The 13,494-nt window shown below is 34.2% G+C and overlaps 1 protein-coding gene across 1 annotated transcript in view; it reads left to right on the top strand.

Moving 5' to 3' along the window:
- The window catches only part of STXBP4 (syntaxin binding protein 4), a 71,626-nt gene continuing 58,132 nt past the window's right edge, over positions 1-13,494 (top strand). Inside the window, exons 1-10 of the mRNA XM_075169608.1 lie at positions 1-452; positions 3,840-3,913; positions 4,103-4,198; positions 5,233-5,302; positions 6,167-6,241; positions 8,488-8,573; positions 9,264-9,393; positions 9,966-10,098; positions 12,173-12,279; positions 12,677-12,860. Coding sequence (XP_075025709.1) covers positions 385-452; positions 3,840-3,913; positions 4,103-4,198; positions 5,233-5,302; positions 6,167-6,241; positions 8,488-8,573; positions 9,264-9,393; positions 9,966-10,098; positions 12,173-12,279; positions 12,677-12,860 — 1,023 coding nt within the window. The 5' untranslated portion in view covers positions 1-384. The remainder of the gene's footprint in view (positions 453-3,839; positions 3,914-4,102; positions 4,199-5,232; positions 5,303-6,166; positions 6,242-8,487; positions 8,574-9,263; positions 9,394-9,965; positions 10,099-12,172; positions 12,280-12,676; positions 12,861-13,494) is intronic.

The following is a 13,494-nucleotide window of genomic DNA, read 5'->3' as shown; positions in this document are numbered from 1 at the left end:
ATAAATTACTGGAGGAACATGAGTAAATAAGTTTAATTATTTCATTTGGCTTCTGCTGCTAGATACAGATTGCATAATCACAGTTGTAGTAATGCAAGTAAATTTTCTCTCCTTTGCGTTTTCAGTCTTTAACGTTGCTATAATTGCCATTTCAAACAGAGAAAAAGTAAACATTACCTCGATAGGTGAATTAGTCCATGTGACGCAGAGGGTTTCAGAGAAGATTAAGTAGGCAGAGACGCTCGTCTCGAGCTCTGTCTATTTGGGTTTTTTTTTTTTAGTCAGTAGCAGAAATTGTCCTGCACATAACCTTTATCCGGCTGAATTGGAAACCTCCAGTGCATTTTGGTTGCTTTGTAGTTGTCTTTGCTGCTGTACTGAAGAATGTCCTTACTCTCCCCAGGAGATGAAGATGAACCAGAGCGTTTTGATGGTCTTTCTCTCTTATACTGGTATGCTTAACCATTAGGTTCTGACGGCCTTTTTCTAGTCTGTAATTGGGAAGAGTACGGTAAAGATAATTTAAAAGCTGTAGCCATTTTCAGCTTCTTTTTTCTTTTCATAAGCAGCCAGAGTTTATAATTCAGATTTTTATTTAAGTGCCAAGTAATATCTATTTTGTGAGGGAAGGGTATTATTCTTCCATGGATAAATCTAGCTAACTATTTGTTTGTAGACATAAATGACTAATAATTCCTCAGAAATGCAGTTCAGAAGAATATCTGGAGCCGTATGTTCTGATAAGTCTCTAGCAGATATAAAACATAAAGCTGTTGAACTTCCTTGTGTATGCTGGTAAAAAGTAATAGAAAAAGGTGTCAAAGATTTCATTTAATTGCCTTTACTAGAACATCTACACAAAATTATATGCATTTGGTCTATTAGCATTCCAGGACTTCAGTTGGAGTGTTGAATTTAATATTTTTTTCAATAATTTCAGTGTAACAAAGTTCTAGTGTACATCTTGTAGAGTCTTGCTTGTTTATTTCATCTATTGCCTCCCACCTTTTCTTCTGTGTGCTAAAAGTTTGCTTATGAGTATTTTTGCATGACTTCTCGAGGAATGAGCAGTGACATCTGATTATTTAATTTGCACCTTTTTCTACAGAGAACATTGAAATTATTTTTTGTTACTTCTGCCAATTAGTTTAGAAACCTATTTCCTTATTTATACTGTTCAGCATATTTCTAATGGTTTTTGGAAGTATTCTAACATTTCATGAATTTTAAATAATAATAACATGAAATAAATGTTGGATGGGCACTAAATCCAAGTCTCTATATAGTGAAACTGCAAAAGCCCTGTGTACTTTAGTAGAACTATGACATGTAGCTTGACTTGAAGATCCATCTCTTAAGTTATGTGGAAGGAAAACTGACACCAAAAGCCAGCAAGATGTGATATGCCAAACAAATTTGGGGAATTTGAAGATCCTTGTCTTTACTTTGTATGTGATAAAGTAATTTTAAACTTCATGTATTGGAGGGATTTGGTCTTTAGAGCATAAACACAACTGAATGCCTTGTAAGGGTGTCTGTTCAAAGGTCAGTCCTTTCTAACTGTAAATGGCAACATCGTGATAATTTCTCTGTTTGAGATACCTTATTCCTCTCCGTTGTGAATTATGAGTTTGTATATTGTCTGTATCCTCTTTGTTGGAATCCATTTTGTGTTAGTTAGGATCTGTTTTGAAAGTATTGCCTGTTACTCTGGAAATGTAGATCCTTTCCTATTAAGTGTTCTGTGCTTAGATCTGATCAAATTTCATGATCATTTTATATAGTAGTATATAAATAGGTTCTACCATTTCTGGTGAACTCTTGTTTTCCTTTGGAAAACTTTAGACTTAAAATCGGAGATTTGATCTTTTAAGACTTCACAAAAGTAAACTTCTGTGCAAGGTTGAAACAGCATTTGTTCTTGCTTTTTTATTTTAATAAAAAACTACTGTGTGAAAACTGCTGACAGCATGGCAGAGCAAGAAGCAGAACAGCAGTAGCAAAAGGCAAGACAGAAAAAAAAAAAGGATAATAGTCTGCTTATTTGAAAGATCAGTGTACCTTGTCTAAGTTTTCAAAGATGGATACAATTCAGGATAAACCTGTGAAGAACATGACTAGTATGTTGTCTTTCAGCTTCAAAACAATTTAAATTCATGGGATAATTGAATTGACAGTACTCTGCTGTTGTAGTATAGAAGTAGTTTATCAAAAAAGTTTTGCTAGGGAAATAGCAGACTCAAGGATTTATTCTTCCTTTCAGACTGTGATTCAGTAAAAAGCAGTTCAGTTCACTTTTAGCCTTACAAAGCGTGCCTTATGCTCTGTCACGTAGTGGCAAGGTCATGTGCACTCTTGTCAGTGGCCAAATATACTAACTAGGTTTCATAATTTTTTTTTGGCCTGTGAAACAAATACTGCAAGAAATACTAAAGTGAAAATTATACAATATTTGAAGCATAGGCTTCCTGTTTGTTTCTAAAGATCAATTACTAGGTCCGTTCTTATGGCCAGCCTTTCTAAAGCAAAGGCTAATTTTGCAAATACTTGGGAATTTGAGGTTGTGGAACAAATTGTTGCTTTTCAGAGCAAGTGCTTATCCCTTGATTAAAAAATCATCCAGTTTTCTTATACAAAAGAACCAAGAATGTTCTTTGGAAGCTGGATCTCTTGCCTGGTGCTAGAATTTAGGAACATTTGGACCTTCTGGATTTCTCTCGTCCCTCTGGCACAGGCACCTTTTAATGACAAGTACTCCAGCTTTTGCAGAAATACCCAGTTTCAGGCACGGAGTTCAGGCTGTCTGCTGGATTTGGTTGCATGGGAGGATTTGGGTCACTATGTCCTCCACTTTGATCTTCTTTTCCCCCTGCTAATGAATTCTAGTTGTTCCATTTCACTTTAACATCATGCTCTAGAAAATGCAACTCACTATCTAATATAGAACAATATGTAGGTCAAAGCAGAAGAACCTAAGTGGTGCTTCTGCTTTTTTCTAGAAGGGATCTGGTGAGTCTTCTCCAAAAAAGGTATAGTGGGAGGACAAAGGAGCTATGATACAACTCGGATTTTTTTATAATTCATGTAAATGGAACTAAAAACTGATAAAGGATAATTGGATTTATAGGAATTCTTAACACTTTGCATTCTGGGAGCAGTATGCTGGTCCTGTTTCCGATGGAATTGCAAATTCAGGTTTCAAAACTCTAATTTTACGTTGTATTTTTACTTAATTCTTTACCATTATCAACTGCCTCCAACATACTTATCTGCCTTTAGACAATTTCAAGTGCCATCCTGGTATCTTGTCTTGGGGTGGGAGGGTGCACAGGGGAGCAGGCAATAGAGTTTGCAAAGAAGCCTTTTTTAAAACAGAGAAAGAAAACAATATTGCATGAAGAAATGAGAGACTGTAGGGAAAAGATTACATTCATAAATAACCACAGAGTTATATGTTAGATATCCTAGGAAATATTTTTGTATACACTATCTTAGCTGTGGTTTTGTATTAATATTCTTTACCTGATCTAAGACATTATGATGTGTTTTTCTCGCCTAAATGCTAAGCTGGACCAGGTTGTGGGATTTTGTTTCTATTTAATTCTACATCTACTTTATTTTACCTTACCATCTTATATTTGTTATGAGGAGATTGATTTTTCATTGGGGGGAAGGGGCGGCACGGAGGTATCAAACAATATAAAGTTGTCAGTTATAGAAAACTGGTTTTGGTTTGTATTAGAGTTAAAAACATGGTCACTGTAATTTCTTCTGCATTAACATAGCTCTACATACATTTCTGTAATTAGGGATTTAATGACTTTTATTTTATTCCTTAGGACTATTATGGGCCCTCATGGAATCAATCGACCTGTTCACCGCATTTCTTTTTCTGATTGTCAAAATGGATTAGGTAATTAGATTGCACATTCTGTTGATTCAGAGTAAACCAAATCTAAAAGCACCTGGTGAGCTTTTCCAGTTTACAGTGTTATCAGTAGAAGTTTAATTTATCTGGCTTTTATGGATTTGACTGTAAATCCATTTAGCACAGTAGGTGGAATAACCAGTTTCTTGCTTGTTTCTTTTGTTTCCCCTGCAGGAGTTAAAATTATTGGAGGTTATCGGGCACAAACAGCAGAAGATTATGGGATTTTCATAAAGAGAATTCTACCCGGAGGGGTTGCTGCTGTAGATAGTAAGTAATTTTAAATTTTTTCTTACAAACACGCTGCATTTAAAAAGAAGTTGTCTTTATTTTACTTTGTGGATAAGGATATTTAAAATAGCATGGTTTAGTCAGGTTTCATGATGATGTGGCTTACTTTAAGATAGAGGAATGAAGCTTGGACCCTTCATGGGAAAAGATATTAATATTCTCAGTTCTTGAAAATGTGTTCAAATCTAGATATGGCTGGTGTGAAAGCAATTGGCAATCTTTCAGCTCTGCTAAGTAAGTGTTGAGCTGCTGAACCTCTTTTAATTCGTAAGGGATAAGAGTGGTGTTTCCTTTACAGAACCAGTATTTTTAATGAGTTCTGATGATTTTTGGGTTTTGGGGTTTTGGTTTTTTTGTTTGGTTGGTTGGTTTTTAAGTGGTGATTTAGATGTTCAGTGTAGAAAGAACAAATTATACTAGGTAGTGTTTGCAATACTAAAGTTTCAGAATATACTTCTGTCCTGTACCCTGTCTGCATATGGGGTTTTTTGAGATTCCATCTGGTCTTGTGCAGAATGATCATTTAAAATAATCTAAATCTACTTCAAAAGTGATAGTTCCTAAACTTGATATCTGCAGAAGGTTAAAAATAGAGTTGGCTCTAAAAAAATCTTTTAGATATCTTTATTAATGTATAAAAATTAATGTATTTATATGTGGTAACTTACATGTATGTTAAGAGCGAAATTCAGCTGAAACTTGATTCCACAACTGTGAAAGGTAAATTCCAGTCCCACAAATATTTGTGCTATGTGTAAATAATACAAATAGCTAAGTAACACTTATTTTCAATAGCTATTCTGTGGTTAATAAGACTAATTGATAGTTATTAGTCTTAGGACAATAGTCTAGCTTAATTAGGATCAGAACCTAATCTGCTAAAAGTCATAAGGTTGTTTATTGCATTAGATCACATAAAATTGAAAGAAAGATTATTTATTATTTATTACCGTGATAAAATGTGTTCAGCATTTTCCTGTTGATTCATGCATTACTGTTGATTTCATTACCAGGCCGTTTGCTCACTGGCGACCTGATTTTAGATGTCAATGGAGAAAACTTAACTGGAGTAACCAATGAAAGGTATGTTTGTACTGATTACTAAATGTTTATTAGAGCTTGGAATATTATGTGGGGTTTTTTTGAACATTATCGACCACTGATTAAAAGAGCACAACTCCACTGAGGTCCTTGGAGTTCAACCTGCAATTATTTTATCCTATAAATTTAATTCAGCAAAACTATCATGGAAAAGCGACAGGATTTTATATGCTTTTATACTGACAGAATAAGCTAGTTTCTTAATGATGTAGATTATAGAATGTATCTGAAAATAGCATTAAAACATACTAAGCTGTTAAAATATTTTTATAATTATCTGTTGGTTCAATACCAGTGAATGTAAATGATGCCGCTTACAAGTATCATTGTAATGGGACAACAAAGGACAAATTGGTTAGAAAAATCTGTAGAATATGTTGGATGGTTTCTGTAGCTGGATCAGCAGAGATCAATGCGGCTTAGTGTTAGAGATGTGGATTTAAAATTCAAAGAAAAATTACAGTATATATTTCTGAGGGACGTCCTGAGCATTGAAGCATACCTGAGCAGTAGCTTTTCTCTGGTGTAGGCTGTTAATCCTGAAGGAGGTCCAGGAAGGCAGTAGGATGGACCAAGGAGAGATGGGGACAAAAGGGAAGGGAAAGAGAGGCAATCCCAGTTTATTCCTGTCACCAGGCATAGACTCACCACAGTGTGTCTTCCGCTGAGTTCTCCAATGCTTAATCTGGGTTATGCTGCTGGCAAACGTTTTTGTCTGTATCTGGCAGTCAAAATGATAAACTACATTAAGAATTTGTCCATTTTCCTGTTCTTTTAGCATTACTCACCGTGTACTTCTTGACAGCACCCTGGTATGCTTATTTGGTTGTTTTTCCCCCCTTCTAGGGCTGTTGACATCTTGCGAACAGCATCAGCATCTAATCACATGTCTCTGCTAGTTGCTAGAGATGAAGAAGCAAAGTAAGAGAAAAATAAAACATTGTTTTAAGCTCAAAACTAATAAAAAGCCAGCACTATATCTAAGGTTGGGTGGGCAGGCTTGCATGTATTTTTCTTTCAGATTAGTTTTAATCACAAAATTGCACCACATGTCACATTTTTCTGTGTAGTATTTGATACCAATTCATTCTGAGACCATTTGCATCAATTAAAGTAGCAAGCTCAGGCCAATTTCAGTTTAATGAAGAGGATTGACATGTTATGTTACCAGCTAATACCATTAAAAATTATTTGCTGTGATAATTTTTTTAATGCTTCTCACATTTTAAAATAATAAAAAATGAGGACTACATTAGATCTACAGTACCACAGAACTGTATGATTTAAGCTGGTTTTGCCTTCTGAAAAAGGCAGATTTAGTTATTGTTTCCCCTCAGAAGTTTGCTTTTCAATCTTTAATGAGCTTTGAATTAGTTTGGATAAGTAGGTTAAACTGTTCACTGAAGCAGGTAGTCCAAAATACGTCCATTTTAAGGACATTTATGTTAAGTATTGCTTTAACCTTGCTGTTTAAAGTTAAGCATATAAACCAATATTGGCAGAGAACCATCGGAAGTGCTAGGATCCAGGTCTTTATCCCCTTTTGACTTAAATCTCTGGAGGAAATGGCTGTTATGTAACTATATTTAATAATCATTGCAAGAGTATCTGCTGTTATTTGCCTTTCCTGGGATGTTCCACTTAGAGAATAATCTTTCCATAAAGGAATTTTCTCTAAATTCCTTTAGCCTTTTGTCCGATTTAAGCTTCCTCTTTCTGCTCCTTTATTTTTTGTACTTGACAGTAATTTAAATCATTCTGTAGCCTCTGATCTCTCCGTTTTTCAGACTGCCTAGATATATGTGAGGTTCCACTCTTAATCTGCTTTTATCTAAAGCATACTGACCTAGTTCCTCTAAACTCCTTGAATAATTAAAACCCATCAGTCCTTTTACCATTCTGGTGGTACACCCAATGGCCTGTGCAGAATTTGCCACTACATACAGTCCCTCACTCAGACACCTGTGAATTAATTTCTTGTGACTGCACAGTCCTGTGCTAAAAGATTATTTGATTTACACTCAACTGTGTTTATGTGTGTTCCCTGGGTCTGACATTAGTTCAATAAATTTTGTCATTTTTAAAAACAATAATGCATCCAGCAGATTTCAAAACCCCTCAGCAGTCACTGGAATTACTTGGGAGTTACGTTCCCTGCCATCAGTTAATTTATGTTCTGTCTCTCTAATTCTGTATTATTAATTTGCTGATGTTTCTGGCTTACATAATTATAGATTATTTATTTTTTTTAATCTGTTATCACTGAGGTAATCATAGCTCAGATTATAAACTTCTTTTTAAAATTAGGCTGCATTCAGTATTAGATTAATCAAGAGGTTTTGTTTTCTCGTTAATGCCTGTAATACAGGATGTACATCTTTGCCGCTTTTTTACCAATTTGTCACAATATGATTGGTTTCTGCAAAGAACTTCTGCTTTTATTTTTTATTATTTTTTTTTTCAACAGTGTGCCTGACCAAGAATTGCCCTTTATTTCATCTGTTGGAGCTTTTAAAAAAAGATTTCGTAATGAAAAAGATAAGCAAAGCCCAAGCACATACAATATTTAATATACAATGATATCTACCTCAGATGAAATAGACTGCAAATTTCTGAGAAAGCTAAATAGAATTTAAGAATTTGCATCTGTTTTACTTATTCTTGAATAATGAATAAATATTTCTTCTATCCTCTTTTTTTGAGGTGCCACAGCTTTGTTTGCCAGTCTCTTCTGGGTTCTTGTTCAGCATAGCTGAACTAAAAGCATTCTTTAAAAATAGGTATGCTATAGGTATATTATCTGATTCCTTCTAATGTAAATAACTTGTTCTGGGCCTAAGTAATACCACTGTCTTATTATCTGTAGTTGACTTGAACTACAAGGTTTTAAAGTTTTGAAATCCAGGGTAAAGAGAGGTAATAATTAAGCTTTTCTACCAATAGTCCATTTCATTCATAGTCTATGGCTTTTCCATCCTTATCCTTCTGTACTACATTATCTTTTTCTAGCCTCTTCCGAGTGTTTGACAGGGCTTTCCTCTTTCAGTTGAGGTTGAGCTTCCTTCTCTGAGGAAGGGTAACTGTTCAGCAGAAACAGTAGCAGGTTTCAAAGGGTGCATTTAAACTAATGCCAAATCCTGAAAAAGAGGATCTTTTTATTGTCACAGGAAAGAATTTCTTGACCTGATGGATAAGTATGGCTCTCACAGTGACACCAACTCTGCAAGAAGTTCTCCAACACAACTATTAGCTGGTGAGAGATTGCTTCCTAGCCTGACATAATCCTTAGGACAGTAGTCATACTTTGGTGGAGTAGAAGCTTGCATTAAAATTCTCTTCATTTGGGGGGAGGGTGTATTGGAGGAAGTGACTGAAAGTCAGGCAAAACACACGTTTGCTTAGACTTTAACATTTAGTTTGTAGTCTAAACATGTAACTTGAGGGGTTTGTGTGTCAGTTTCCCCAACTCCTGAAATAAATATACTGCCACCTACTTTCAGCGATTTTAATTAAGTAATAATGTGAAAAGTATTTGGTATTTGTAGATGAAATGTACCATAAGATTTCAAAGTACTAATAAAAATTTGAGGTGGAATACTAAAATAAATTCTAATCCTCGTGGAATTGTTGCCTAAATAGGATGCCTTTATATAGCACGAGTGATTATTCTTTAGGAAAGTCAGTTGAGATTTTTTTTTTTGCACCCAGTTTGAAAAAAATCATCACTTGCTGTGTTTTAAAGAATTATTCCTGGAACCCTGGGTAGCTCACAATTCTTAGCTGTGTAGACTTAAGCTTTCTTTTGGTTGTCTGATTGCTTATAGTTTGTCTTTCTTCTAACATGTAAATAGTCTTACTGAACTTCCTTACATGAGTTGAAATTTTGTGCTTTTTCCCAAATGTGTGTTTTATTTCTTTTTTTTCATTATTTCTTTTCTTTAAGCAAAATCTATAGACAGCCCTTCTTCTGGGTCATCCTCAAGGTCACAGAGTCCTCAGTTGCAGCCAAAGGATAATATCACCACCATAAGCAGAAATAATTCTGTCCCAGCACCATCCCCAAAGCTTGCAAAGTAATTTCCGAAACTGACTGTAACTCTCTTGTGTGAGCTCTAGAATATGCTGTATTTGGCTGGTCAGGAAAATTTTGGGTTGAGCACTAAGTGTTTGACTTTTTTTTTTTTTTTTTTTTTTAATTTTAAAATCCTGTAACTTACAATACCATTGATATTGCAAACTTTCAGTTTTAATAAGTTATTTTTCTCATTTATTTATTGTTTACATGGTAGAAGTAGATTAATCAGGTTGACTTTTGATCTTAGTGTCTCCTAATGAATTAATGCTTCTGGTTTATGTGTACCTATGTACTCCCATACGCGTTGGATATATATAGTAGAGAGGAGCTTGTAGCCTTGTAAAATAATATATCGATTATTTTTGTAATTGCCAGAAGCAACACCTGAAGTTGCTGGTTTTGTTGTAAGTAGGCAGTGTAATGTTTGAACATTGAGATTAAATGTCCACTATTTCTATTGGTTGCTGTAATACATATTTGTGCAATCAATAAGATAAAGATACTATATCAGTTGAGTTTTTATTCTAGTTCTGCGAAGTAATTCTACTTTTCTTTTCTTTCTCTTCATAGGGATAGTGCGTTTCAGATTATCTCTGTTTGCAAAGGAACAGGTCTAGGTTTGAATATTGTAGGAGGAATTGACAGAAATGAAGGGCCTTTGGTATATATTCAAGAAATTATCCCTGGTGGTGATTGTCATAAGGTAAAAACCTTTTTTTCCCTCCCTCCCCTTTCAGTCACCTGTATTTTTGCCTTCGTTTAGTACCTACTTCAGTATTTTATATATAAAGTTACAGTTTAAATACAAAATTTGTTTGTGTTTCTCCTTGCTTTCTCTTTAAACAGAATTATCTCATTGCACCCTAGCATGGTAACATGGTAATGAAAATTATTCATGAGTTCATTTGAGGTAAATAAGGATCTTTTTCCCCAGTTTATGTATGAGAAAGTAAGAAATCAACTTCTTTAAGAGGTTACATGATGCAAGGTAAATCAGCACGGATGGGACAGAACTACAGATTGAATCTTTTTTTTTTTCTTTTTTTTTTTCTTGGACATTCAAAAAATCATTTTTCCCTTGGACTTAATTTAAGCGAATCCTTGCAGTTGGAAAGCATTGTGTAGGCAAATTAGAATAAAAAATATTCTGATAGTGCAGACTAATAAAATGTATGAATCTGTACTGCTTACTGTTTTCATTTATGACAAATGCAATATGTAAATCAGGAGGGTTTGTCAGTTTTCATAAATAAATAACAGAACTGCCTGGTTCAAGTACACAAAACGGTTTATCCAAGTGTCTCCTTTTGCTTCCTGAATTATTGCGGTTATTTTGATGTGTCGATAACCAGTTTTTGCCTCTTGCCAAGCCAGAGGGTACGAGTTAATTTCACGAGCAACGAGTTTTGCCTCAAAACAGTCTATAACTATTTGTGACTGAATTTTTGTAGATTAAGTTTAATCCCAAAAGGCCAAGATGGAAGGAAAAAACACTTCTTTTAGTAGATAAATTGTAATCATTCTTCTTTTGTTTTCTCCTGTTTTGTTGTGGCTTCTAAAATATTTTTCTTCCTGTAAACATATAATTTAAAGCCTATCATACATAATCAGTAGACTGAGACCGAGACATTAATTTGCAGTAGGTTCTAGTATTAGAATTAGCAATATTAAAGGTAGTTTCCCAATCTTGGTTGTCCTGTTTGAGAAACCTAAGTAGCAAGCATATTGCCACATGAGGGCAGCATTGAAATGGGTATCTTTTAATAGGCTGGATGCAAGCGAAATAAAAGATCTACAACTTTTTTCTTTAATCAAAACCAAAACACTAAGTGTCAAAAAATGTAGTAAAGTGCTGTCATAGATTTGAAATAACACAGCTAAAATTATGGTATGTGGGTATTAAACGTGTGAAATTATACTGGTCTTGAAAAGGTATTTTACTTATTTTCTATGTTTCTTGTTCTGTACAGAGTTTGTTTCACATGGTCAGATTGATTCTGTGATTAATTTTTTAAGAGCTGAAGAACACAGACATGTTATGTGTAATTTAATTACATAGGTGAATTACATGAATTTTCAGTTAAATTGTTGAGGCCTCTTTTAAAATATGAGTAAAGAAAGCTTTATCTTAGTGAGAAATCTATCCTAGCATGTTTAAAGTCTTGTCTTACATCTGTGAGACAGAAATGTGGTATGTTCCTGTGTTGGTAGAAAGTTTGCAATGAATTCAAGACAAGCACAAAGTTGACAATATTATTTCTATCATGGTTTTGACTGGTGAATTCCTAATAGACTAATCTGGCTTTCTCATTAAGATTAATATGGCCAGTAAGTGCCTGAACAGTCCCATGTATAGCCAAGAACATTTGGTTTTGAAATACAAATTAATCCTGCTCACAGCTGAATTAATTAATAAAGAAGCTTCCTGTAGTCAGGTGGGTTGGTACTCCTTGCTGGAAAAATTACTATCTATTGTTTGTTTGGGGTTTTTTTAACAGAAATATGCATCTGGGTCCAAATTTCTTCTTTACGCAATATCTAAGCTCCGTTCTGTCTGATGAAGCTTTTATAATGACTGCTATCACGATGATTAAATAATCTTTTGATCTGCTGTTTATTTCTGGAAGATTGTCAGGCAAAATGATAGCCACTCCTGGTATTTTTTGGCTTAACAGATCAAGAGGAATATGTTAAAGTGCTGTGATTATACAGTTCTTTCTATAGCGTTAACAATTAATACAAAATTTGTGGTTTCGCTTTTTTATTTGTTACCTTAGGATGGACGATTGAAGCCTGGAGATCAACTTGTATCCATAAACAAAGAGTCAATGATTGGTGTCTCCTATGAAGAGGCAAAAAGTATAATCAACAGAACAAAGACGAGGTATCTGTTCCTGTCAAACAGCTAACCTTCCAAAATGGTTTATTACACAATATTTATGATCACATTGAGAAACTTCTTGTCACGTGTACTTAGAGGAAATGCAAGGAATATTAATTTTTTTGAAATACTCAATTGCAATATTATTTCATAGAAAAAGACTCAAATGAAACTTTTAGACCTGTAAAGTTATGATACTTTCCTTCCTTTCAAAAGAAAAAAAACCCAAAACCCAAACCCACACTATTTGCGTTTTTTAATGGTGGGGAATAGAACATCCTTTTTGAAAAATAAAGTCACACACAGTGTTTCGGAAAATTTAATTTTTGTAAGAGTAGCGTATAATCTTATGAACAGTATAGTATCCAATATGTTGAAACTTTTTAAATTTTAATTTCAGGTTTGAAAGTTTTTGGGAGATAGCTTTTATTAGACAAAAAAATATTCCCAGTTATTCAGAGAATCTGCAACGTCCTTCCAGTCTCTTAACGTCTTCTGTAGCATATGGAGAGCAACAGGCTGCAGTACTTAGTCCTCTTGCATCTCCTAATGGGAAGCTTGTTTCAGTGTTCGCTCCAAATGCTGTGAGTATACTTATTACTCCTCTAAGTAGAAAGTGAGCAAATGGTTGTTTTTCCTAATTTTATTGGAATTTCAGTATAGGATTATTTTAATTCAGTAAGAAAATGACCAGCTCTTTTTCCTGCACAATATTGGAATATCAAGACTTTTCCAGAAGACATATTGTGTTACAGTAAAGTAAACCACACTGATGAGAGGAGTAAGAGTATTAGTTGACTTGTGGTAAGAAAACAAATAAAATAAAATGAGCATTAACCATGTTCTTAGACACAAAGTTCCCTGTACTGTTTCTCTAGGGAGTAAAGTTTCAGAATCAGATATATATAGTTATATATTTCAGAGATAAAGTACTCTCTGATTACTACATATGTGTGAGTACAGTACAATCTCACAAGTTACACTTCCTCCATGATGATGAGATTTTTGCTTAAAAATCGGAGTCCTAGAAGAATGTGTTTTTCCCCCTTTCTTTCAGCTAAGCAAAAATCGTTGGTTTAATTCATACAGCTCACCATTAGTGTAAAGAAGTAATGTTGACCATAAGAAAGAAGATTTTAAAACTACTCTATTACTTTGATTTTTCAAAAAACATTTTCAATTTATCGCATTTTTAAAACTAAATAAAGTATTGTCTTT

Source organism: Calonectris borealis, chromosome 20 (genome assembly GCF_964195595.1).
Source record: "Calonectris borealis chromosome 20, bCalBor7.hap1.2, whole genome shotgun sequence".
Classification (NCBI taxonomy): Eukaryota; Metazoa; Chordata; class Aves; order Procellariiformes; family Procellariidae; genus Calonectris; species Calonectris borealis.
The sequence above is the reverse complement of the archived record's forward strand: the minus strand, read 5'-3'. Positions and strand labels throughout refer to the sequence as shown.